The sequence below is a fragment of the Triplophysa rosa genome, linkage group LG10 (genome assembly GCF_024868665.1).
Source record: "Triplophysa rosa linkage group LG10, Trosa_1v2, whole genome shotgun sequence".
NCBI classification, from domain to species: domain Eukaryota; kingdom Metazoa; phylum Chordata; class Actinopteri; order Cypriniformes; family Nemacheilidae; genus Triplophysa; species Triplophysa rosa.
In genome coordinates, this window is record NC_079899.1 from 17186824 (window position 1) to 17214721 (window position 27898).

General features: G+C 37.5%; 3 protein-coding genes across 5 annotated transcripts in view; 2 read left to right on the forward strand and 1 right to left on the reverse strand.

Moving 5' to 3' along the window:
- LOC130559876 (disks large-associated protein 2-like) overlaps nucleotides 1-3263 on the reverse strand; it is a 127036-nt gene extending 123773 nt beyond the window's left edge. For 2 of the 3 annotated variants that reach the window (XM_057343186.1, XM_057343178.1), the window contains exons 1-2: nucleotides 3132-3259; nucleotides 1982-2047 (exon numbers count right to left, since the gene is read on the reverse strand). In XM_057343186.1, the coding sequence (XP_057199169.1) occupies nucleotides 1982-2047; nucleotides 3132-3149 (84 nt within the window). In that variant the 5' untranslated portion in view covers nucleotides 3150-3259. Of the gene's footprint in view, nucleotides 1-1981; nucleotides 2048-3131 lie in introns of all 3 variants that reach the window. The other variant, XM_057343179.1, reaches the window with a different exon arrangement.
- A 113-nt stretch (nucleotides 3264-3376) lies between these two features.
- Nucleotides 3377-8715, forward strand: LOC130559878 (glutamate-rich protein 1). The gene is made up of 6 exons (XM_057343189.1): nucleotides 3377-3684; nucleotides 3873-4016; nucleotides 5220-5360; nucleotides 6818-7189; nucleotides 7314-7505; nucleotides 8409-8715. The coding sequence occupies exons 1-6, from the start codon at nucleotides 3666-3668 to the stop codon at nucleotides 8483-8485; spliced, it is 945 nt and encodes a 314-aa protein (XP_057199172.1). The 5' UTR covers nucleotides 3377-3665; the 3' UTR covers nucleotides 8486-8715.
- A 3194-nt stretch (nucleotides 8716-11909) lies between these two features.
- Nucleotides 11910-27429, forward strand: si:ch211-195o20.7 (cytospin-B). The gene is made up of 11 exons (XM_057343921.1): nucleotides 11910-12051; nucleotides 12725-12795; nucleotides 13981-14379; nucleotides 14467-14540; nucleotides 20421-20830; nucleotides 23925-23997; nucleotides 24185-24261; nucleotides 24634-24739; nucleotides 25234-25350; nucleotides 25453-25512; nucleotides 25976-27429. Exons 2-11 carry the CDS (start codon nucleotides 12756-12758, stop codon nucleotides 26063-26065), a joined length of 1446 nt encoding a protein of 481 aa, XP_057199904.1. The 5' UTR covers nucleotides 11910-12051; nucleotides 12725-12755; the 3' UTR covers nucleotides 26066-27429.
- The last annotated feature ends 469 nt before the right edge of the window (nucleotides 27430-27898 follow it).

The window sequence follows — 27898 nt, forward strand, 5'->3', positions numbered from 1 at the left end:
TATTTATGAGTAACAAAAACTGCCATTTTTGATTGTAAACGTGTTATTCTTTTTCTGTGAATCAGCCTCAAACATATTAACAATTTCAACAACAGGAAAACCAAGAAATGAGCTTGGTGCAGTGTTGGTTGCCTTTGCTAGCATCATATACTGTACATATATATAATAGAGTTATTGAACCTCCGAGCTCCCAGTGCTGAGGAACAAACACATAGGACCTGGCAACCTCGAGCTCATTTTTCTGACGAGACTGAAGCGCACTATCACGTTCAATGTTCTGCTTAGCCACCTGTGACTAAAATAAAGTGAAAAGAGTGCAAACAAAAAACAAATGGATGAACCCAAGGGATCCCCACTACGATACATTCCAGATGAAACATGAGTTCACTCAGCCCCTAGCAAAGACAAACAAATTCAATTTAAGCCCGTTTAACAGCTTGAGAGAGTCAGGTTGAGAAGCTCACATGATAACACCAGATGCCATTAGAAACATCTGCCCCCTTGTGTGAGACGCTGATCAGAAATACAACTTATGTTCAACCATTTTTAGAGGAAGTTTTACTGCACAATAATGGACTAGATAAAAGAATGTAACTTATACTTTGGCTCTGCAATAAAAAAGCAGGTAAGAACTAGCTGCATTGCTATACGTATACTGCTTGGGAAGCATATTTAATCCCCACTATTTTATTTATATAAAATATATAGTAAGATGGAAAACCTCTCTCCATAAAAGTCATCGACCTGACCATCTTCCCACAAGACGGCGGTGCTGTGATGTTTTGTGAAATCCCAATGCTCATTGTGTACACCCAGCGGCGTATTTAATCAGTGTGTTCCTAATCGCACCTCTTTAAATGACTAAATAGCTCTGACTGTCACAATCAAGAAATAAAACACACAACCAGACACCCTCTGAGATCGCTCGCTACGCAAGTGTGCTTCAGACCTTTAGAACGCTTACTTTTCTGCCACCCCTTAATTCCCAGAGTAATTGGAGGAAGAATTTCTCATGCTGGAGCTCTAATTACAGCGTTTTCTGGAGAAACGTTTCCAAAAAACATCCCAGAGAGACTACAGAATTGTAACCGCAGTGAGAGTCAGAGTGTTAGAAATCACATAAAGGGCGAAAAGGTTTAACGTGCACAAACACATTTTCTTAAAAACATTAGTCTTAAAAATATACTACGCGAGTTAGATGCTTTTGGAAGACCCGGGGTTGACTCCAGCCTGCGTCATTTGGCCATCCTGGGACCTTTTCCCAAAAATGAACATTTCTTCTACCTTGCTAATGTACTTATGTTCAGCAAATTACATTGCAAAAATGTTTTATATAAACATTTTTATAAGCCATTTTAAACAAGATTAGCAAACTCTTTACAATATATTACAATACAATTTTTAATATATGAATTTATTTAGTACCATCCTCATGCTTCTTCCTGACCTCATGTTAAGATCTTATGTCGAACAAATGAATGCCTGCATTACACATGAATGAGAAACATCATCACATGCAGTGACTTTGATTCCTCCTTTGAGCTAAAAATAAAACGATCCCATATAGTGACTTATTTAAGACTTGTGGAAAATGTTATGATTTGTTTATAATGTGAAGACATTTAATGTGACTGTTAGAATCAATAGAGATAGAGAGAAGGCTGATTCTGCCAGTCTGAGTAATTTCTCTAGAGCTAGTGTTTGAAATTGCAAATGAATGCTGCACCCTGCACTTACACTGACAGACAGCTGCATCTGTGAAGCTTTGTACTGCATCTGCTGCTGGCTTATGCAATATGTTTAAAATGGGTGTCTTAGTGCCGTTTTAGAGAACAGCTAGATAATGGGTAGATATATTATTATAAATTTGCTCTCGTCCTCTCTGCCATACACAAACATATGCACTGTAGGAGAGATATAAAGCATTCCGGTTCAATAACAGCAAAAATTCCTCAGCACACGCACAGACGTCCAGACTCACCTTAACAGCATCACTTCTTAACTGGGCAGAGATGTGGATCTTTTCGCTCCTCCAAAACTTGGGAGACTACAAACAGGAATATATCTGACTGAGTGGTTGATTCTAACAGTCACATTAAATGTCTTCACATTATAAACAAATCATAACATTTTCCACAAGTCTTAAATAGTTAATTTTATATTGGCCTATTTCTATCCTGTTCGTACCGACACACCCAGTGGCGCAAAAATGGGGTATATAGTACAATGGGGTGCATAGGGGTGCCGCACAAGGGGGGCACCATTGTGCCAAAAGTTTTTTTTTAATAAAACGTAATTATATAATACGTTGATTATATACAAGTATATAAAACGGCACAACTGATCTCGCATACCCCTCAGAAAAGGTGCAGTTGCGCCCCTGTACACACCTACAACTGCTGAAAATAATAGCCTTAACTGGCTTATTTACATTTACATTTAGTCATATAGAATACGCTTTTATCCAAAGCAAAAAGCATAAGCGCAGTAAAACTAGTCTCATAAAGCTTACCACAGTATACAAAGCTAGAAGCAAAGATTTTTTTTCTTTTCTTTTTTTATGGATAGAAAGAGTAGAAAAGAGATAGAAGTCAGAACTAATCGGTCAGGTGCTGACGGAAGAGATGTGCTTTCAGCCGATTCTTAAAGTGTATTGGTCTGAAAGGCCAACCAGCTGAGCAGCAGCAAGACCGGGTCGGGAGACCATCTTAACCCATCTAAGACCAGCAAACCATCTTTGTTTTTGTAAGTTGTTTTTAAGTTTGCAATGTGCTTGCACAATAAAATTGTTTACATTTCTACAAATGCACTTCATCCTAACCTCGATCTGGTTCACAATCGCAACAGACTGAGATTTTGTACGCTCAAAGCAAACTTTGGTCATAGTTTAACTTTTTTCTATGACAGTCCAAGACATGCCAAACTTTTGAATCTTTGTTGCATCCATTTCAAATGTGATGTCAAGTGTACGCCTTCCCTCGCGCGTCTATAAGCAGGTGAGTGATGTAATGTTGAGATCAGTATCCCGCGTGCGGCACACCAGAGGCTCGACAGAGTACAGTAGCCTATACACTTTTGATTTTCAATCTACACGTTTCGACACAAATACATGCACAATATGATAGATTTACCTTTCTCCACGTTGACATTCTAGGTATTGCTTGAGATTGCTGCTACATGTTGAGGACAGCAGCGAAGTCGAGAGAGCATACGTTGATCTCTCACCGCCTCGTGGGTGCTGTTGCTGCTGCTGCTGCCTGATGCTGATGATATTGATGCGTCCGGTCGCCGGTCCCTTGAGCAAAACGCGCCCCCCCGCCGCTGGATGGCGCAGTGAATCAAAACGTCTACTTCCCGCCATCTTGGTGAGGTCGTTAGTTAGGACAACGGAGAGCGGAAGGGTCGTGTAATATAACAATTATTTGGCAATACCTGCTATTTTGCTGTTTTGAGTATCGTGCGGTAGATGTATATAATGTTAGTTGTTTGTATAGTCACAGTTTAAAGCCTTGAAGGCAGTTCATTTAATGCGCTTCTTACCTTCAAGGTAACGTTAGAGGGTTTCTGTTTACATCAGTAAACATGAGTTTTTGAATTATTCTAAAGATTTTTAATTTTGTATACGCTCGAGATTAGAAATAAGACTATGAATATTAGCTGTCGATATGTCCCTCAGAAAAGAAGGTAAGAATAACGTATTTTATAAATATATTGGTATGTTTACAGTGCCCACGTGCTACAGTAGCTACTCCAGTAACTTAGTTAACTCTTATGCTTGACTATAACCGGGCTTTATTACGTTTTTGGTTTCTTGATAATAATACGTACGGGTTAATCGTGTCAACATTGCTGATTGTTTAATTCTACTTCAGCATTTCAGTCCAAAGTACTGCAGAGACTGTACTCCAGCGCCCAGAAGCGGACTGTGCTGCAACCTGCTGCCGCCCAGAAGCCGAAGCAGACCTCACTAGCACCACCTGCAGAAAAACCTCAGGGCATCCCACAAAAGGAGCCAGGTACATGTTTGCTTTTAACCCAATGCTTAAAGGGATACTTAACACAAAAATGAAAAATCTTCTTGAAAAATCATTTACTCACCTTCGAGTTGTTCCAAATCTGTTGATAAATTTCTTTGTTCTGAAGAACACAGAGAAAGATATTTGGAAGAATGCTTATAACCAAACAGATCTTGCCCCCATTGAAAAAATACTTTATCTTTTTTTTCTGTTGAACACAAAAGAAGACATTTTGAAGAATGTTGGACAACAAACAGTTCTGGGGCAACTACAATGGTAGTTAATGGGGGGCAAAATCTGTCTGATTGTAAGCGTTCTTCCAAATATCTTTCTCTGTGTTCATCAGAACAACGAAATTTATACAGATTTGGAACAACTCGAAGGTGAGTAACTGATGACAGAATTTTCATTTTTGGGTGAAGTATCCCTTTAAAAAGAATGCTTGAAAGGTCTTTGCGGTACATGTATAGAACAAGTATTTCTTTGGTATGATTGTTTTGCATTATAAATTGCCAGAGCATCAATATATATATATAATCTTGGTCAAGGAAGTCACTTGACTAAAAAGTATTAGAAATTATTTTTTGAGGCAAAGATATGACCGCACCAACATATTAAAAAAAATCATTAGAACACAATCATTTATTTTTAATGTCCTTAAAATGCACGGCTTGCACTAAATAATGAAAGCATAGATGGGAATCAAGATGGTGGTTGATAAGATGCGAAGAGAACATTTTTACAAATTCTAGACATAGGATGGCTTCTTTAAAGATCCTAAAATCTAATATATAAGATTGATTTATTTTGAATTTTCCCATTTATTTTTGAATTCCCAGTGTTGCTTTTGAGTAATTCCATAGTTTTGATCAGTTTACTGTTCTAATATGTGGAAGGAAATATTTGAAACATTAAAAACATTTAAAGTAGCTCAGAACAACTCAGTTGAAATATAATTAAATAGATAAAGTATTATGTGTTAAGGTATTGCTCTTAATTATGAATAATAATTAATAATTTTTATACATTTCAGAGTAGTGGCTGGTTTCAGTGGGTGGCTTTTTGTAATTCTAGTATAAAGTTGGCAAATAATAGATGCTTGACTGTATTTGATCTCTTCTAGACAGTTCTGAAAATGTGGGATGAGAGTTTTTCCTCACCATCAGCTTAATGCCATTGTCTTTTAATCTCTCCTCCTCTTAGGTAATAAGAAATGTTCAGCTGTACAGGGCAAGAAGCTCTATACTGTACTTCCTCCTCCTGAAGGCTACCTGATTACCAGCGGGAATGAATCTGTCACACCATCCAATCCAGATTCCATTGGCTCTGAGGACAGCACAGGCGGTGAGCGGTTGACAATGCTAGCATAGCATCTCATTATTGACTCTCAGGTTCAAAGCATTACCATTCCTCTCTCCTCCTATTCCGTGTCTCTTTCAATCACACGCTCCAGCAGGAAACGAATCCCACTAATTGTGATGAACTGAACCTAGTGTCTACAGATAATCAGTCTATGATACAGTTTTGCTGTGGTTTGGGCATTATTAGCCATTCTGCAGCTTTATTATGATATCCCGTTTGATAGTTTACGTTTGTATTATTTAGTCTAATCACTTGTGTTTTTGAAGTGTGGGTAATTTTCTGTTTACTTGAATCATGCAGCCTTTGTTGTGGATCAAAATGATCAAATCATATGATTCAGTGAAGCACATTATTAAGCCACGGCACCTAAATAGAAGGTTATAATTAACAACCTTATTTGGCAGAAAACACTTTTCAACCTGAAATACTGTCGGACTGTGTGAGATATTTGATTTGCTCAGATCATTTGTGACATTTCTGGGTTTGTATGTGCTAAGCCACATGAGGCTAGGCATTACATTCATTATACCACAAGTAAATATTCAATATCAAACAAACAAGAATGCTTTAGTACTGAGCTTGACGTGTGCTCATCCAATCAGAATTTAGGATAAAAAACCTTCCTCTTTTAAAGCAGATTTTTTACTTTATAATGGCTCAGTGTGTTGCAGGAGTTACTGCAAAGGTGACTGTTTTGAGCTAAATGAAAGACACACGTTTTCTGTTGTGTTTGAATAGGGTGAGCCTCTCTGGAGACTGTTGAAATTCTATTTCAATCACCAAAACGAGGTACAACTCTATAGGAAGTGACATCGTTAGATCTCTAATTACCCCTATGAGTCATTGACAGAATTTTAAGCCTGGCTTAGTGCGTATTTCTCCTCCACTGAAGAGCCCTGTACATTTCACAGCTTCCTACTGTCTTTTTGTTGCTATTGATCTGAATAGACCTCGCTGGACCTGCAAAGCCACAATCACACTCTCACACACATTCATACCGTCCATGTTATTGAGGCTCTTTTCTTTATTGCAAACCGGCCTCATTGTATGAGCTGTATACTGATGAGGTGAATTTTTGCTACCTGCGGCGTCACATAGATGTGCGGTCAGTTCCTCTGCTCTGAATACAGATGATAAAATCAATAGCTCAGCACGACTCGGTGTTTGTATAGTCGTGAGCAGCATAAAAAGCCTACGAAGCTATTAAAAGGCCAAAGGATGTTTGAACCCCAGAGTTGAATGCTTTCTAGTAATTTCCTCTTCAACAATATGTGCACATTATGTTCTTGTAGATCGCATTTTAGTACAAAATATCATTTATTTATTAGAGTGAGTATTTAAATCTACTCTACACTTAAAGCCTTCTTTTAAGCGCCTGATTTGTTGGGAAGTCTTATTTCTATAAGACTTTTACCAATGAGCTTTTTGGGATCTTTCAGATGCGGCTGACCATACCTTACATGCAAAGAGGAAGAGGAGGAGAAAGAAAAAGGCATTTCCTGCTACTACGATTAAAAATGCAGGGGAAATATCTGCCTCTCCAGCAGAGGGAGCTGTGGAGAGCCAGAAAGATGCAAAGCCCAGTGATAAAGATCAAGACATCGGAAGCTTAGTAGAGAAGCTCAGCAAAAACAAAAGAAGGAAGATGAAGAAGAAACGTCACAAAGAGAAGCTCTTCGCTCTTGGGCTGGTTCCTCGTTCAAGAGCTCTTGAATTTACTTACAAACAAAGCTGTGATGAAGGAACAGAGGAAGAGTTAGAGGAGGTGCTGGAGTTCCTCCATAACATTAATGAAATCTACATCTCTGACCGTAAGTGTTATCAAAAATCACTTATACAGGTCAAAAAAGAAACAAAATACAAAAGCTGATGTGCCCAACTTTCATAGTACTGTATATATTTACATCTCATTACTTAACATCCTCGTCCACGCAGGCTCCCAAGCTGAAACTGGGCACCCGCTTTCTTTCTCTGCAGTGGAGTCTCTGTTCTCTCGTCTCTCAGGGGAGACACTGCCTCCTGCTGAGATCACCAGGCTGTGCGGACTCAGAGCTCTGCTGGTAAAGGGTGAAGAGCAGTTAATATCAAAGCTACAAGAGTTCAGAGACACAAGCACACTACCTGCAGGTAAATGCCATTGCATGAACAACTCACATATGAAGATGCTTGAAGCTTGCTTATTCAGGTTTTAAAGTCCAGGCTGAGAAATGAAATCAGAGAAATGTTAGATACATTTAACATTATGCTGTGGTCACTTCAATAATAAGTATTTGTAAAGAAAATCTATTACTCTGTATGTGGATGCACTTTTCTAAATAATGGCTATTGCATTCATGTCAAATCTTAATGCTATAAACAGTTTCATCACATGCACATGCCTGGCCTGAAGTTAAATTCCAGTCTGTATTTGGTTATCGGTCTGGCTAGTGGCTTAGTATAACAATTTATTTTATATTTAATTTATATTAGTAATAATTGTATTCAATTAAATAAAAATTACTCAATAGTTATTCATTCTTTGCGGAGGTCTACCGGAAGTTAAGTTTTGGCCACATAACGTTTGTTTAGGTTCTTGCCGCTGAACTTCATACATCTCTCTCTGTGCACATTGCTGTCATTTTAGAAAGAAAATGTCCTTTCTAAACTGATGCAACATTGAAAGCAGATTGTTCACTTTTATGTCATTGTATTGCGTAGCATTATGATTTATTTTCACTAGAATGTCTGGAATTTACCAAACCTGTTACTTAAAATAGGGTCTACATATATTTCTAAATATGTAAAAGAAAGTCTTGCACAACACAGAGTGCTTTTCTGGGAGACTTAACATCTGGAATTACATACACACAAAAAATAAAATGTTCTTCTTGTAAAAGAAATTTGTTTATTACGTGACTGTGCTATTATGATGTCATCATAGACCTTAAAAAGATGGTCAAAGTTGTGTTGTGGAGCTATGAGTGTGAATTTGACTTGGATCTGATTATTACGATTCTTAATATGTATGAATATTTTTCTTTTGTGTTACAGATGAAGTTTCAGTGGTCTGTACACTTTTGGAGTATTGGCTGTCAGAGATTCTTCCCATGCAAAGAGAGACGACATGACACCTCTAAATTGAGCACCTGAAAGGAAATGAAACTGTAAACAGCCAGCAGGTCTATGTAAATAACCCAGACAAACCTGCCGACTCTGATTATAAAATCTAATTATGAAAGAGAACTTTAGTCATGCTGTTCAGATTTACCATTAAGGAATTCAAGAAACGCTCAACAGTTCCGCTAACCCAGGAATGATACTTAACTTTATTGCTTATTAAAAAGATATTTTAAACTTTTCTGTTGCTCATTCGGTTTTTGTAGGGCAGTTTCCTGAGCAGGAACTATGTGTGGGAAAGACAAACACGAGAATATTGTAATGGACAATAATGCTTCCCAAGGTTCACTGGCCACCCTCAGCTCATTATTAGAAGTCTGTGGTTTAGCCTCTTAGTGCCTAATTATCCCAACTTCAAATGTCAGCCGATCCCAGACCCAGTTTGAATCATGACATTTAGGCTTTAGCAAACTGGACTGCTCATTAAAACCATCCTTCACATTGACCGGAGTCACATTTAATGTATCATCATGCAATGTTTGAGAAAACTCTAGGGTACACAATAAATCAGCTTTACCCTTAAAAGAAATAGCCCTAACTAAATATATGTTATTTTGCTGCTGTAAAATATATCTATTAAAGTTGTTTTCAGGATAAGAAAGGGAAAAATAGTGTGTATGAGTTGATAACACATATTTGCATTCAGTACCGTGTGTATTCACTGCCTGCTAATGTCTATTGAAACTAATCCAATGGCTTATCCTGTGACATCATGGAAGGTTGAGTTGAGCCCACAAGCGTCGTTTAGACTGCCCTATCTGTGCATTGTGCTATTCTGAAATGCACAAAGGAACCCATAACAGACACGAGTGCACGGCTTAATAGAAGCATGTGAATCTGGGTTGGGTTTGTACAGAAAATGTGTATTTCTCTCATTACATTGATAGTGTTTAGAGATAATGACCCTGCTGTTTCTCATGGAGACGTTTCCTTGTAAAAACATTATACCAGCTGGCATGTGAGGATGAAGCCAGCTGGTGTAATGATGGAATTATAACATCTGAAAAGAACGACTACAATAAAATCAGAGGACTGATAATAATCTGCCTTTGTCACTGAATGTAGCAAGCTCAGTGCAGAATAAATATTACATTTGCATCCAGACTAGCTCAATAAAGTTACCTTATTTTTCTTTAAGCAAAGATAATAGACCTCTTCACTTTAAAATTCAGTACACAGGGTATAGTTGAATAATGCTTGTATCTGGGATCTAAGAGGCCAACCTTTCTTACTTTTTAGAGGTGAACCTGTGACACCTAAGACAGGTGAATCACCTTCTTAAATGATTTCTCGCCCCCCACAATTTTTGTTTACCTTGGTATTGGTATAAATATAGTAGTAATCATTCAGATATTTGTCTGAATTTATTTGAGTTCTGATAAATAGGCTGTTCTGGCCCATGTCATGAGGCTTATGCAACTCGTCCAGCACAGAGCTAGGAATATCGTCTTTTACCACAACTTACCCCCACACCTAATGCTGCAACCCGTTATTGCCATAGCTACCGAGTCCAAGTGCGTGCTAGCTTCCACAGTAATCCCATTGAGAGAGAGAGACAGACACACTCCCCCATCTATATAAGCTCTTACATTGATAGACGGTCTTACCTGGCTGAACTCTATCCTCTGTGAAGCACAGCGAGGAAGAGCAACCAGCTGATATAGGCCTACTGACTGCTTGAGGACAACCAAAATGTTGTTTGGTCTCCCACGTCAAATAGCTTCACAATACATCCGCAGCTTGCAGGTGAGTAAAAGTATCTGACAAATTTGCAGAATATCTTTACAGCTTAAAAACCGGTGCACCAGTGTTCCTGTGAGTCATTTTAAGATAAAAGCATCTGTCAAATCTGGCATCTGTCACTATTATCTGGAATTAAACCATAAGCTATTAAATGGCTAGTATTAATACAACTACATGTATTTGATTTGATTATGATCCATTCATTATGAAAGTATTATGATTCAGTGTAGTGTGTTCTATTGGGTCATTATTTTAATGTTTCAAAGTCATTAGTGAGATGTTCCTGATAATGTCATAATTTACTCATTTGTGTGATATTCCAAACCCATATGACCTTGACTGATGTCAGAATTTTATTTTGTGGTTAAACTGTTTCTTTAATGTAGGTCAGATCTTCCTGCACCCATCTGCTACAGTATTCACGTGTGTCTCTCTTTCAGACCTGGAGCGTGTCCCACAGCGTTCACTGTCACGTGGTGCCAAGGGTGGCTGTTCTTATGGGGTTGCTGGGTATAGCAATGTCAGGGTACAGCTCGCGCCAACTCGCTCTTCACCATCGACCCGCCACCGCCAGAACCTGAGTTCTGCTGCAGGTCCACAAACATACATTGTGTGTTAATGACACAGGACAGTATTGACATCTTTTGGCCACATCTGAAGAGTCAACCATATTGTTTATGTCCTTTTGAACACAATACATTACGTTTGACAGATTTAAATCTGTCAAATAGGTATACGGGCATATTGTCGTTATGATGTCATACTTAGGTGCAGTTGCTGGTAATAGTAATACTGTGAATTCCACTGAATTTTAGCACACATAAAGTACCATAGAAGGCATTGGTGAATAGCATCCTGATGACTCGTTTTTAATTTGGCAATTTTGTTACAGTCTCAACAACATTTGTGACAGGCAGGTTCTATACTAAATCATTCTTTACTCATACAGTGCACTGGATGTCTTTATTAGGGCTTGACATTGAATTACTAACATATTGGTATACATGTAGACTGTAAATAACCAGCCAGAGTCTTCATAGCCATTTTAGTTTTAAACATAATCCAATAACCAATGAAATTTTAATACATGTAATCTGCATAGAAAGAGACCATGTCGAATTACAGTATTGTTTACGGCAAATAAAATAAAACTAACATAGATTCATGGGTGACAGCTCTGTCACTTGTTATTATTGATGGGTCTCTTTAAAAATCTGTGTAAAAAGTATTTTAAAATGTTATTTTGCATTCCTCAAGAGCAATAAAATACCGTGAGAAAAGTTCATGACTGTGTTTGTCATAATTCATGCATTAAAGGGTTAAGTATTGACATCACAAAAAAAATACTTAAATTAACTGTATTATCTAGCAGTCATTAATGTAAGAAACGCTTCAAACATGATCATAATATTTTCTGTTCAGGTGTCACCGTGTCAGGGTTAAACAACTCGTATCCAGCATAAACCCTTAATAGTGATTATGTTAATGAGGAGGATGTACTGACACGTGACGTGCTCACACGTAAATTTTAAAGTTATACACACTGGTTATAAAATGTAAAAAATGCAGGTAGTTCGAGTTCACACTATCTCCAGTAGGCTATAAAATAGACCTCACGGGGGGGCAAAAGGACAGTTTTTAACTGGGTTTAACACCCACATCCTGAAGTGTGCACAGGATCTGCGCCCGTCTCGTGGAGAGGTGAGACTCCGTCAGATATGGACAACATGTAGAAGTTCACACTCAACCCCGGGAATATAAAACCTTTAGAAAGGTATGTAACCAACAATAACGATTCTGTTTCATTGTTTTACTGTTATAGAGAAGTTATACTATAATATAAAAGTTATGTCATTTGTATAATAATGATCATGCGCTGAACTAAACAGTGATGCTCTCGTACACTCTGTCATGTCTTGTTTTTAACATTCTGGTTTACCTTTGCTGTTTTGTTAATTTTGGAGTCAGTCCTCCATGCACATTTAGTTGACTGTAAAATAATAAAATACACTGATTCTTTTGATCGAAAGCACTTGAAAATCATTTAACATCACGCGACATTAAGTGCATTTTATCAGCCTTAAAATGACTTTATCTTCCTTAATATTCAATACGGGTTCTTGATCTTTTAGTGTGTTTTTACTTTCATACAGCTTCATGTGCGATCACTCATAATGGATATATGGAATTGTGTGGAGATCGTGTGTTTTACCGCTGTTTTTGCATTTCTATGCAAACTTTGCCAGTTCATTCAAATTGTCAAGCGGAGGACAGGAACTGTTCTGCATCTCTGAGCACAGAGACCCGAGTTCAGCTGAAATAATAACACATTAGCCTTGTAGCATACGTTTAAGTTTTCGCAAGTGTGTTTAAGACATGTGCTAAAGAGATGGACTGAGAAGATGAACGTTTGTTACAGAAACGAAATTTCTTGATTTCTCCTCCAGATTACAAAAAAAGTGCTGGACCTTTGGGAACATGGGGAATAACTCTGGGAAGGAGCGGCATGGATCTTCAGGTAATGCACACACATACCTGCAGTGCCTGATGTTTTTTTGAGGGACACCCCAAAATTCTGACCCATGCTGTGGGTTTTGTCCACAGATCTCAGTCTCACTTGACAAAGGGTTCTTAAAGATAGACACACACAGAGGACCATATACAATTTAAACGCCAACTGTTAGTGTGTTTTCAACAGAAGTAAGAAATGCCTCTCTTTAGTGAGGTAAATGTAATTTGCAGCATTTGACAAATATTGTGTAAGATGATTCAGTATGACTATGACAAAAGTGTTAGATCCCACAGGGGTTTAGATCATGTTCACTAGTTCTTGCGTTAGTCTCACTAAGATCTCTCGTTGTCAGGAATTTGTAATAAGAATAAGAATGTCTGCTTATTCTACTTAAAGATAGTCAAGGGATGATATAAAATAAGCAGTTCACAAAATATTTTTTGTTACGATTCAATGACTTCATCTGACTAGATGCAGATAAGATGGTGTTGTTATATCTCATGACGGTAATGAAAACCTTGAGATGGAGACACTCATATCTCCTTGTGAACACAATGCAACACCCAAAATAATATTGTAATGTTGTATTATTATATTGTAATAATATTGTTCCATCACAGCGAGGCACCAAATCGCTTGCAAAAACCTTTACTTATTCGGTTTCCCTTTGGTGGAATGAACTACCAGCCTCCATCCGAACTGCAGCATCCTTCACAAGTTTCAAAAAACAGCTCAACTGTTCCGCATTTATTTGACTAACCAATAACTCTGTATGTCTGTCAAAAAAAAAAAAAACCTTTTTGTTCATTCTCTCCTTTGCTGACTCCAGCTTTAATCCTCCTAGCATGGCCTTGTACACTAACGGTACTGTTTATATGCTCTCCTACTTGTAAGTCGCTTTGGATAAAAGCGTCTGCCAAATGAATAAATGTAAATGTATTAAACAAAAGCGATTAAAAAGGAATAAAAAATGAATGTTAATATAATAAATGAATAAATGTATAAATTAATACTCCATAAATGGGTAGCTAATATTCATGAAATGTATGATGAATGATTAAGTTGTTTTTTGCCCTGATGAGTGAAGTTTAACCATACTGAACATCCCATTTGTCAAGAATCGCGGAAACAAGACTAGCTACACATATGTTTTCAAGCCATTCTTTACTTAGAGTCATCCTCTCTTTGCAGTTATCACTGTTGATCTGTCTGAAACGTCTCCCACCTCACCACATTCCCTCACTCCTACCACATGGTCACCAACTACTCAGCTAGCGCCCATTATCAACAGCCCTTCCAGGACTAGAACAAACACCACCAACTCTGAGTCAGCTCAAGACGTTTTCAGTCCACCACTGATCTCAACCAATCACATTGAGCTGCTAGAGGACTGCAAAACAGGGCTCACTAATCATATCCCAGAGGAGGTACTTACGTTGACACAGGTATCTGGGCACATAGCTCAGCTCTCGGATATATGTGTGAAGGGAAACACAATAGTGGGCGCCACTGAAGTGGATGCAAAATTGCTACAGAAGTGTTTCAGCACACTGGGACTCTACAATGAAGAGTCGAAATACACACTGACTGGTGAGGGAGCTTTTTGCTTTAATATGTGCATGCAAATGGTTATAGTTTATGATTTGGTGTTACATTTACAGTATGTCTGTTTGTCAGATCTGTTACAGTGTTTTCTGGTGGAGAGGGAGAAGATGAAGGAGGAATTGAGAAGCTGTAAAGAAAAGATTCAGGTGAGACTTACTTTTCAAAACTCAGATGAACCCAACACCAACAACAACAACATGGGGTACAGTGAAATAGCAGGACATTCTTGCAGGATTTTCATTTTTTATTGCAGTATTATTATTGACCATGACCATTGGTAAGGCATTGCAAGTCCTTACCAAGATGAAGTGGCTTCTGTATGACACATTGGTTTCAAAAATTGCCTCTTTTGAAGACAGAGGAAAATGAAACAGGAAGTTACATTGTTCCCAGAAGTGCAGGTCAGGGTGGGTCTGATAACAGCATGTCAACTAAAGTTAAAGCTTATGGGACATGCAATCCTACAAATGACTCCCTTCCTGTTTTAGTTGAGGGATGGACATTGTTTTTGTGTTTGTGAATGTTTGTGTTTTGGTTTTGCTAACATGGGCCTAATCTAGTCATCATACGTAATCAGATTAAAAAAATCTATTTTTAAACAAAGTGAGAGATAGATGGATAAAAAGAGGGACAGGAAAAGGAAACACAAACACAAACATAGTTGCAGTTTTGCATTCTCCGGGATTTTCTTCAATTTCCGGGAGGACAGCGTATGTGTTGTTCCAGTCCCTATGCATTTATTCACCCTCATGTCGTTCTGAACCTGTATATCCCTGCTGTCCTTCTAAAACCTCTCCATATAGAGGACCATATCTCCATATTTCATCATTATTATTAGTCACCTTTTATGTGTGTCAGTGGGTTTTGCAAATAACTAACCAATAAAACGTATTAAACAGTGCTTGTCAACCTTAACAACAGTGTTGAATTATTTAAAAAGAACAGTGTTTTTTTTCATTTCCTGAAAAAAGCGGATTTGGACATCCAAGGTTTTGGAAGGACAGCAACGATATGATTATTTGTCTTGTAGAACTAAAAAGAAGATATTTTGAAAAATGTCTCGGTAGTTTTGTGTCCATACAGTGGAAGTCAATGGAGGCCAATGTTGTTTCTTAACCAACGTTCTTCAAAATATCTCCTTTTGTGTTCTGCATAAATGACATGACCTAAAAATGAGTTGAATTTAGGTCAAAAGAAAGTTAAGTCAAATTGTGTTTATATACTGTAGTTAGTGTCTGTACAGCAACACTAAAACAATGGAACAAGGATTTGGTCACAATGCAGCTTGACAGAGTGTCGAGCCTAAAGACGGGGGAGTGATGAAGACACAGATGGAAACAGGGAGGGACAGGGAGATATTGACTGAGAGAAAGTGAGGAGGATGTTGGGAATTCTGTTCAGCACTTGCAAGAACAACACTGTTTTGTTTGATTGGTGTGACAGAAGTCAGAATATAACAGTGGCCTATGAAACAGAGAGTGTGTGTTTGTGTGTGCATGTATGCGTGTGTTCCTTCTTAAAGGTGCAGTCACGCTGGACTTTATACATGTGAAAATTCCTTATTGTTGTATTCAATAATACTAAATAACATGGGCCCGGTTTCACAGACAAGGCTTAAGGCTAGTCTCAGACTAAAAGGAATGTGTGACCTGTCTTAACTGAATATAACTTGCCCAGAAATATCTTAAAATATTTCAGTGCCATTGTTTTGTCTCAAGATGCACACCAGTAATGTATTTCTTCTAAGGCATTTTCATAAAAGCGACATAAGTACCTTAATTCAAATAAGGCATAGTCCTGGCTTAAGCAAAGCCGTGTCTGTGAAACCGGGCCATGATGTCATATTGCATAGTGGTTTTTAATAAAATTATAGTACAAATACAGATACACCACAGTACTGCAAACAAATCAGCTTGTATTCCCATGAGTCAAGAAGAGACCTCTCTGACTGCTGGGCATTGCTAAAACATTCATCCATTGCTTTTGTTTCATATTTACACAATGCAAGAAGCTCGTGAATCAGTTCCAGATGTAATACACTGAATGCATGATTCACATACTGCTTGGGTTTGGCAGGAAAAGCTTACACAGTCTATTAGGCTATTGTGTCAGAAGGACATGGCTGTGACAGTGTTGGCGCTTTTCTGTGTGTGGTGTAAAAAGGGTGTAGTTATTGTGTAGTGTGTGTACATTGAAAAGTATGTAAAGGGTTGTCAAGTAGGGTGAGAGAGTCACCCACACACACAAGCTTTCCACTGCTCAAAAAGGAGCAACTTCTTATCATCTGAGATGGGTGTGGTACTTCCATAGAATTCCCATTGAGCCAATGAGCTGATGTCTAAAACATCACTTTCCAGAGAGAGAGAGAGAGAGGGGAGGGGTCATTTTCTTCTCTGTCTGGGTGCCTGGAAAGCTTTGAGTGTGAACAGAAAAGAGACAGAATTTTAATGACTTTAACAAGGCCGGCTGATCGCCAACATGTGTTAATGCTGTTACACTCATCTTTACTCAGTCCTAGTTCATCACAATATCAAGTGCTTTAGAAATATGAAGTACCTGAGGATTTTATCAGACACAGACATATATGAGCACCTGCCAGGGCAAATGCTTTAGGATTGAATATGAACGCTTGAAAAGCTTGAGAGGAAAACTCTTTAAACACAACCCTTCTAAAAATACCCGCACATGTTGCGTTTTCCAGCATGGGATGCTGGTGTGCTGGTTCCCCACTAAGTTTCTTAACTTGGTTAACCAGCAAGACTTCTTGAGCATGTGTGTCTCAGAAAGAAAGTGTATAGGTTTGTGTATTCTTTCTATAATCAGTCCCAGATGGGGTCTGGAGGCCTTGGAGTGATGAAAAGGATCTCTGCTTTCCTCTCAACCTTTCCTGCTTTCTCTCCCTCTCTCTCCTCCTACTTGTGCAGTCTTCCAGCTGTTTTTATGTCTCATTGTTCAGCTCTCTGAATGTTTCGTCATGGTTGTTCTCCACATTTTTTTAATTTTTTTCCCACTTTTGTGTTCTAAATGAATTTTTTATATTTAATTTTTTACATATTTTACTTTATTTAAAGGGATCGTTCTCCCAAAAATGAAAATTCTGTCGTCATTTACTCACCTTCTTGTCATTTCAAACTTTCTTTCTTCCGCAGAACACAAAAGAAGATATTTTGAAGAATGTTGATAACCGAACAGCAGTGGCAGCCATTCACTTCTATTGTATGGACACAAAGTCAATGCAAGTGAATGGCTGCCACTGCTGTTGGGTAAACAACATTTTTCAAAATATCTTCTTTTGTGTTCTGCAGAAGAAAGAAATTCATACAGGTTTGACATGACAAGAGGGTGTGTAAATGAGGACAGAGTTTTCATTTTTGGGTGAACTATCGCTTTAAACGTTTTATCAGTATGTATGTTTAAACAATCTTGGTGTTGCAAGTTCTGTTTTATCAGTTAAGCTAGATAAATATTATCATCCTTGTTTCCTTTTTATGTTATTTTAGTGATTGCTCCATAATGAAAATGTATTTCCTCTGATGATGTCATTACGGTTCATAGTTTGTGTTCATTTGAGTCATGATGGTGTTACAGTCAGAGTGTGAAAGGAAAGAGATGAGATGAGGATAAAAGAGAAAGGAAGAAGTCCAACACACAGATTAAAAGGTTTTCAGCAAACAGTTGCTGAGGGTTCCTGAGAAATGAACTTTCAGATTGACTTCAGGGTTGTTGATGATAATGATGGCAATGCATTGGTTGAGCTGAATGTGGGCCAACAGGAGGAGGATATAAAAACACAGTCTTCACACAGTGATGAAGATTAACTGAAAATAAAAAACTAAGCTAAAATAAAAATAAATTTAAATTATATAGCAAGCAACATAAAAATAATCAATTAAATTATAAAATTTCAACATTGCTAAAAGTTGGACTGAAATTAACATGAAATCTAAAAATATAATATAGATATATTATATTTATTTAATATAAATATAAAATATAATGACAACATACATACATACAGCCGCGGAAATAATTTAGAGACCATTCCAAATGTTCAGCCTCAGCATTTCTAGATGTATTGACTGACAGCATGACAAGACGCATGAAAACTCGAGGTTACATTTTTTTTTTGAACTTTTTCTAAACACATGTAGAAATATTACTGTTGTATTGCTTAAAGGTGAATATGAATAGTTTTCTTTGCAGTATTTGAGGTGTGAAAAAATACAGAACATCTTGTCTGTTATTTTGACCTGTTTTTATTTTCATTTATTCATTCATTATTTATTTATTTCTAAAGCACATTTAAAAACAACCAGGGTTGGCCAAAGTGCTGTACAGATCGGGAAGCTCAAATAAAAAAGAAAATCCTTAACAATCTATAAGATAACATAAATGAAAGAAGATAAATAAGTAAATAATACAATACAATAATTACGATACAATACAATAATTAGACTAATACATTAAAGACCCACATTAAGAAAATGAGTTTTCAGTTTCGATTTAAAAGAGGAGAGTGATGACACCAATCGGATCGATAGCGGGAGGCTGTTCCAGAGTTTGGGGCCCACTATCGCGAATGTGTTTTAACCTCGATCTATCAACAGAAAGCACTCTAAGGATTATGACAACGTATAAGGTCAGATAAATAAGGTGGAGCTAGACCATGTAGTGCTTTGAATTCTATTCTCTGTTTGACTGGTAGCCAATGCAGGGAAGTTAAAATGGGGGAAATGCACTCAAATTTGCGACTACCAGTCAGCAACCTGGCTGCAGCATTTTGAACCATTTGAAGGCGTCCAATCAATGAATGGTTTGCTCCATAATAGAGTGAGTTGCAGTAGTCGAGGCGTGAAGTAATAAATGCATGGATGACAGTTTCAAAGTTCTTTCGAGAGAGAAAAGGTTTAACTTTAGCAAGACGCTGTAGATGATAAAAACATGACTTAACAACATAATTGATCTGTTTATTGAACTTGAGACCTGAATCAAAGAACACACCTAGGTTTTTCGCAAATGGGGAGACATAAGAGCTCAATTCGCCAAGGTCGATATCACCCAAATCATAAAAATTACTTGGACCAAATAGTAATACTTCATTTTTTTCTGCAAATAAATGCAAATAGAATTTGAAATTTGGTAGAAATATTGTCAGCAGTTCACCGAATGAAACAAAAATAATAATTTTACCTAAACACATACCTAGTAAATTTTGAAAAACTGAAAATGGTTTGAATTTTTTTTTATTTCTGCAGTTGTATACAGTATACATATTATTGAGCACCCGCACTATTTTGGTTCTGTAACCTATGTTACATGTGGATAATCATAGGGAAATCACATTATTTCTTCTCATTCAAGTCAATTTTTGTTATTTCACTTCACAGAATATTGAGCAATCTTATCTTTGCCAGAACATGTTCAGAGTAGATTCTTGTATATCTATGTGTGTGTGTGTGCATGTGTGTGTGTGTGTGCGTGCGTGTGTGTGTGTGTGTGTGTGTGCGTGTGTGTGTGTGTGTGTGTGTGCGTGCGTGCGTGCGTGCGTGCGTGCGTGCGTGCGTGCGTGCGTGTGTGTGTGTGTGTGTGTGTGTGTGCGTGTGTAAATACGACAAGTCTCCGGACCACTAGATGTACAACAGGATACGTTTCATTGAAGCAGATCTTTTTATTCCTCTTGCTGAGACGTGCTGTACAAGCTCACATTCCACTGCAGCACAGACCGAAAGGTTTAGTACAATTGTTCACGAACAGGTAAACGGTCTTGCATGACGTATGCATTCTTGAAGCAATGCACGGTAAATAGCTAGCATTGAATAGAGGTTTACTTGAGACAAGGAGAAATATTTTTGTTATGTCAGTTTGTAGCTTGGAAGTGTTTTTATATGTCAGTGCAGGCAGGGTGTCTCTGAGCAAATAGTGTAAGAAAAACAGCAGCATTCTCATTCAAAGAAATAGTACAAAACTCCATCAAGACACTCTGTATTAATGTGTTTTACCCATTTTCCTCACTTTCTCTTTTGTAGGCCGAACGTGAGGAGTGGAAACAATTTCAGGATGACCTGAAGGTGGCGCTAGTGGTTTCAGACAGACTGAGAGAAGAGGCAGAGGAAGAGTTGAGTGTTCTAAACTCGGCTGGACAGGACTGGGAAAGGCAGCTAACTGATGCCCTGGAGGGTAAACAAAACCTTGAAAGTCAACTGAAGAGTCTTAACATTGAACTTGAGCAGAGCAGACAAAAAACAAAACTGGTCACAAGCAACCACCAGGGGGCACCACCTCTAAGGGCCCTAGAGACGAGGGCCGATAAGGGAAACGTGGACAGATATGGCAAGGGAATTGTATCAGCCGAGAAAAGAAAAGAGGAGCAACTGTGGACAGACGAGATGAAACGAAAAAGAGAAAAGAATGTCTCTGGTAGTACAGAAAGGTCAAGGTTCGTATGACCCTAAGCTTTCGGTGTGAGTCGAAAAACTGATAATGAATTAAATTAAATTTTCTTATTTTTATGCAAAAGCAGCTTTACAAAAAATATCAAATTCTTAGTGATCAAGCCAAAGGAAATAGGAGCAAATAAAAACTCGTTAACAAATTGAACACAAAGAAAATGAATCAGATTGGATACAAACGCTCTGCAGGAGCCATCTTCATTATGTTGTATTATGATAAAGATTTGGGCTGGGTTTCCCAAAAGCATCGTAACTTAAAGCGGCAGTCCACAAGTTTTTTGGAGTAAAAATGAGCTAAAACCAATTATTGAGCAAGTACATGAAAGAACGGTGTTTAAAACTGTCATTACCCTTGCTGGATTCACCACAGAACGCTTGTAATAATGGTTTGTAATTTGCCCTGTCGGGTCGACTTTTCCGGAGATCCTTATATGGTGTCTTTCGTCTGTGCGTCATTTCGTCACATTCGTACACAGAACGAAGAGGATCCGGCTACTAGCCAGCGAATGTATGCTGCTAGCCAGCACGTGTATGCTGCGAGTGACATGCGATTTGTAGCGTGTACTCACAACTGCTGGGTAGGATTTCATACAACGTTTAGTATTATTTATGGCGGCGTTTAGTACTTTTACTTTTAAACGCCAAGCAGTGTTGACATCTGGGGATTCATCGTTTGTGAAAAACAAGAAAGAACGAACTGAAGACGGTTTACAAAGAAACAGGGAATGTGAATTATTTGTTTCGTGTTATATCATCTGCCATGTTATCTGTGTTTATTATGCGCTACTGATGTACAGTGAAGATTCTCACTGGTGCACTGTCACAGGCCACGACTCAAAACATCAGACTCATCCGCGAAGTTGAGCAGCGCCGAATCACAACTCACGCAAAGAAATATCTCCGCACATCACCTGCAGTAGCAATTACAAACTGAGATGGCGACAAAGAGGCCAATCCTACGGACTGCCGCTTTAAGTAGCACTTGAAAATCATTGTAGATGTACGAGTGCTCTGGAGTAATCGTAAAACCCTAAGTGCATCGTAAGAAGACAGATTTACGAGGTCACCTGCAGGACAACCGGAGAATTGCGCTTAAACACGCCTATATGTGACTTTCGTGTTTTTATTTATTTAGTGTTTTGTTTGTTTAAATCGTTGAAATTACTAAACAAAATTAATAAACAATACAGTACAATAAAAATTAAATGACTGAACATACATTAATAAAGTAAATAATAAAAAATATATAGTATGGGCAAGTTGTTGGTTCCAACAAGGGATGCATGTTTGTTGCTGGATTGCTGTATTAAAGGGGTCGTATGGCGCGAACACGTGTTTTTCTGTGTCTTTGGTGTGTTATAAGTTGCCCATGCATGTATTAGACACGTAAAATTGCAAATATTAAAGTGTCGGAACAAAAGATGAATTCAATCTAAAAGCGAATGCTCACCCAGACCTGCCTGAAACGCCTCGTGTACCCACACCCCCACAAATCTACGTCAGTTCGTGGTATGATTTGACTAAGACCGCCCAAATGTATATGCAAGTGAGGTGGGCGTACCTGTCAGTACAATTGCTTTGGAACCTGATGTTCCAAATATGGTAAGAAGCATTACATTTCCGTGGCCAATCATAGCACACCTCGCTTTTCAGAGCGATGAGCTTTGTTAAAAGTCTCGCGTTTCAGAGAGGCGGGGCAAAGAGGAGATACAAACATGCACTGTATGTGGAAAATACAGTGTTTTTGAACCTTAAATCGTGTATACACATTGCATTACATCTAAAACAATCGATAATATTCATTTTAGACGTGTCATATGACCCCTTTAAAGTTACTTCACATTTTGCATGCAAAGTAAAAATGTTGTGTTTAAAGAGAAATGGTCAAAATGCTTACTTGGTGGTTGTCAGTGTCTTTGCCTTTCTCCTGCTGCTGTTTAGTGCAGCCATGATTTCTTCTTTGAGACTTTGTGTTGAGTTGTGAACTATCCTCTAATTATTTAGAGGAACAGTGTGATTAAAGGTTTTCAGGCTGTTACAAACCTTATATATTACACACTGCCTATCATATGTTCCAACAACTGCAGAAGTGAATACTTAAAGAAACTGAATGCCTGATTTGCTAAGAAATTGGATTGATTAGCTCTTCCCTTTATAGTTCTCTAATTGAAAGGTTCATATTCATAATGAACACACTTTGTTCTTATTATTAATAAAGTGCTGGTAATGTATGTGTACAATAAACATTTTGTTTGGAGCTAGAATACTAGATAATACATACTGTAGGCCCTAATAAAAACATAACTTGAAATTGCCACCTCCACACCACCCAAAAGTGTTATAAAATGTGGTTCAACAAACACATACAGCATTTTTTTACTTTTGATTTAAATTTTTGTATTTTCCCTAGAACGTGCTAAATATATTGAACAACTACAGTAGATAAGTCCTATTTACACATAGAAAAAGTATTACACGTTGCACAAAAAATATGTTAAACAATATTCACCTACCACATGCACATCGGGTGAAAATAATTAGCCTAAACATTTCGAAAATAAGCGCGTGCTACAAAAACGAGCCATTGTATAAGGTGACATTTCAGCACCTGACAAACGGATAGCGACTCGTAAGTAACACTTAAAGCACTGCTACGTGCAGTCGTGTTAAGTGCATTTTTGGGAAACGCACGTGAACCGATGACGCCCGTTCGCCAAGTGGCTCGTAGAAAACGCTCTTAAGTGCTAATATCCATCGTTATTGGGAAACCCGGTCCTGATTATTTTGTACAAATATTTTACAATGTTGGTTACAGTATCTGGGCTGGTTTTTATTTTGTATGTATTTATTTATTTACTTTGTTTATTTGATAAGTTGTTGTGTTTAAAAGTAAAAAAAATCAATAAATACTGTATATTCTTTAATAAGTGAATTGGAGCATAGTTCGGTGACTTGTATATATTTGCCTGGTCCGAAGCTGAACATTGTTTAGCCATTCTGAATGATTTATTGTTCTGAGCCCTCAGTCCGTCAACGAGACAGTGTGACATTACATTCACAGATGATTCTATTGTTTTACAGACTGCCCTCAGATTATCCTGCTGTTGTTGTGAATGGTACCTCTCATCGCTCTGTTACTGGAACAACAGATTCAGTGAGTATCTTCAAAATATTCCTCCTCCTGCCATTTTCCATTTTTTACTGTTGATATGATTAATTAATAATAATAGATCTTATTTATTTAACAGTTAAATGGTAACATTGTTTAATAATAACAGATCAACATAACTGGTTCCATCAAAGTTGTAAACGTGAGTTTAATTGCAAAAAAATCTTGACAGGATAGTAAAGAAGAGAATTTGATCCTGCAAACAGCTACAACTTCAGGTCTAGATGAGCCAAACAGGGTCAACAGAAGGTACATTTTCTTTCATCTGGCTACTTTATCATTGCTGTCGGTTTGAAACATTGTATCTCCATTTTTTTTTTCATTTGTATTTTTCATAAACCAAATTGGTCACCCTATGTGTTTGTCTGTGGGTTTTGCCAATATTTAACCAATATAAAATATTTATAAAAGCGTATTAACAGTGTTTAACTATTTAAAAAATGCTGTTATTTTCATTTCCTGTAAGGGGGCAGTTTTGGAGATACGAGGTTTCAGTCCGACAGCGATGTTATGCTTCATCAAATACTTTTATCTTCCATCAAATGCCATTATCATTGTGCAATACTAAGAAAATTATATTTTTTCTGTCATTTTTTCTGTTTCCAACTTTCTCCACATAAGAACACAAGAAGATTTCTCTCCAGCACTCAGGTTTTTGAGGCTTCATGGTGGTTCTAAGCGTAACTCACTGCTTCGCTGGTGCCAGGGTAGAACTCAAGGATACAAGGTAACGAACAGAACTTATAAACCTCAAATAAATAGCTGGTATATGATATTTTAACATCTCCTCCACTGTCAGACTTGGGTTTTGGGGGTTCATTTATTGATATAAGTGGATTTATTCATAAATGTGTGGACTTCTTGTTGGTAGCTGAAAGCATAGTGATCCCTCATCCATTCTCCAAAGCTGCTTGTCCTCTGCAGGGTCGTGGGATGGTTGGAGCCTATCCCAGCTTCTCGGGCCTTAGGCCAAAAACACCCTGGACAGATGGCTAATCAAATTAGATAAAATATTAAACAAATATGAAGCGGAGGTAGAGGATATGCGGACATTACAGATGAACCTGGCCTCCTTTTATTCATTTGGCAACCTTCTTTGACCAGAGTCATCGTTTGATTTAGATTCATTTTCAACCAAAAATTGGGTAGGATTAAGTTGAAATGAGAGGGAACTGACTTCCCTCATCCCACTGTGATGTCTCCTTGCTGTTTGTCTTTCAGAATATTGAGATCACTAATTTTAGCAGCAGCTGGGTGGATGGTTTGGCCTTCTGTGCAATTTACCACAGTTACCTTCCCTCTCACATACCATACAACACGCTCAGGCCAGAGAACAAGGTAACACAGAGGGAAAGTCACATTTATTCACACCCATGCTTGCACACAAATGTATTTACAGAAATGGTTTTATGATCGTGATGATGATTTTTTTATTCATAGAAAGAAAACCTTGATTTAGCGTTTCGAACGGGAGAAGGTTTTGGAATCTCTGCATCACTGGTAGGTGGTCTGTTCTTAGCAGTTGTAGTCCTGAAACTAAAGACTAAATAGTCCTGTAATAATAACAACCACATCCTGATTCAGCCACCAACATACTAATCCAATGAATGAACACCAGCTTGAAGTAAAACATTCTGTAAGATAGCAAATGACTTCAGAACATGCTTCAAAAGAGAACGAAAAACATGACTGAACACATATGAAAATTACTTAAACATGATTGGCTAGACATGAAAGTGATACAAATATGATTTGTTGGATTTGAATATTACTCAGACATGATTGATTGGATATTGAAATGACATAGTTGGCTAGATATGAAAATAATACAAACACGATTTTCTAGACATCAAAAAGAATTAAACATGATTCGTTGGATATAAATAGGATTAAAAAATGAATATAAAAATGACTCAAATCTGTTTTCTTGTCATTTAACTGATATTTCACTGTTGTTCCTCAGACAGTAGACGAGATGCTGAAAGATGATGCACCTGACTGGCACAGAGTTTTGGAATATGTGGAGAGTATCTATCGACATTTTGAGATGTGACACTATGAATACACATCTTTATCATAAATGTAACGATCACAGACACTCAAAATTCCACCACAGGAACCATACAAACATGGATTTGAGTGGGGAACATCACCCGCCTATATTTGAATTCAACAACATCTTAGTGTGGGGGAAGAGAATTCCCTATGTTCATCTTTGTGAAATGGTCTGGGATCAGATTGTTTTAATAGCAAATAGGTTTGGGCTGCTGAGGGCAGAGTATCCAGTATCCTTGCCCACATTTGTGACAGTTTTTGTTTATTATGTCTACTCTCTGCCCTCTGTTTGTTTGTATGTTGAATTGCAGGGTTTTTTGTCACCCAAGGACTCAGCACGCCCCTGCTGGTATATTCCACAACTACGCCTATTTTCAGGCAAAAAGCATCTTTCTTCATCAACACTCATTACAAAATAGACATGTTTTTTGATGCTGTAATTTTCTTGCAGGCAACATGTAAATTGCAAATATGTCGTTTACAATATTTAATATATTATAATATGATAATAGAGGTTTGCCAGTGATTGTTTTGCAAGCGTCTTAAAGGTGTCAAATTGACCATTTAGGGTTTGTGGACCCTATAAATATAAGCAAAATACATTTGCTTATATTGCCATCAATCAGTCAGCATTGTCAGAATAATTTTCCTTCAGCTTCAAACAGATGTCACGTAACATTTACGAATTGGCTTATAGTGACCGATACTGAGGACCATTAGCAAAGATGACAGCAAGCAAGATGCATATTACTGGGAGATGAATTGAAATACTGGAAATGTTTTCAGATAGCTTTCTCCAGGTCTAACTGACCTTTTTTGGGACCCCTGATGCTCAGATAGTTGGAAGCTATGATCAGATCTGGTCTACAGTATAAATCTCCATCAGAAATATCTACTCCTGGATTTGTATCATGCTTCATTCTCTGTGATCACTGTGAATATAAACAATCATTTTTGAATAAGAATCACAAGCTGATTATTCAGCAGCTGTAATATCATTCTGTTTTATTTTCATTCAGCCCACAAGCCATCACTGGATACTTAAACACCAATGAGTTTCACTTTTATTATTCAGAGGAAAAAGGGTCCCAAGGACAAACCAGTATTGATAGATAAATATTCTCGTTTATACTCATTTGTCTTTATGTTGTACTTATGACTTATTCAGACATGTGTATGCAATATTTATTGATCTGCTACTAGAATAATTTCAATGAACCACAGACTCTTTACTTTGTTCAAAACTTTGGTTGGTAGCCATATTTCTTTGATGTACACAGAATTTATAATACATTTTATGCCATGAATTGCCATAAAACTCAGTGGCTATACGACTGTAAATAAAAAAATATTATGTGACAGAAACGTAAAAATGATTACTGTCTTGTTTTATTCTCATATTGGTTTTCTCATATTAAATGTTTTATTAGTAAAACTAAAAAAACAGTGGCGGACAAAACCATTTACATTTACATTCGTCTGCTAAATATAAATAGTTTTGTTCGCCACTGTGTAACGTTAACAACGTAAATGTAACCTAAATGGTTTTGTCCGCCACTGTTTTTTTTTTCAGTTTTACTAATAAAAAGTTTTTAATTAACAATCATGGTGTAAACCAAGCCTGAAGTGACCTCTCCCAGTTTTTAAGTAACGTTAATCGAATAAAAATCAGCTGGATATGGCATGACTTACATATGACAGACACATCTGAGTGAATTTAAAAACAACCTCGTATGAGCAAGTAGGTTTTCATAATAAAAGTCACTTTGCGATCATTAGAACGTGGTACCTTCTATTTGAAACAAAAAAAATTAAATAATATATTTTTAAA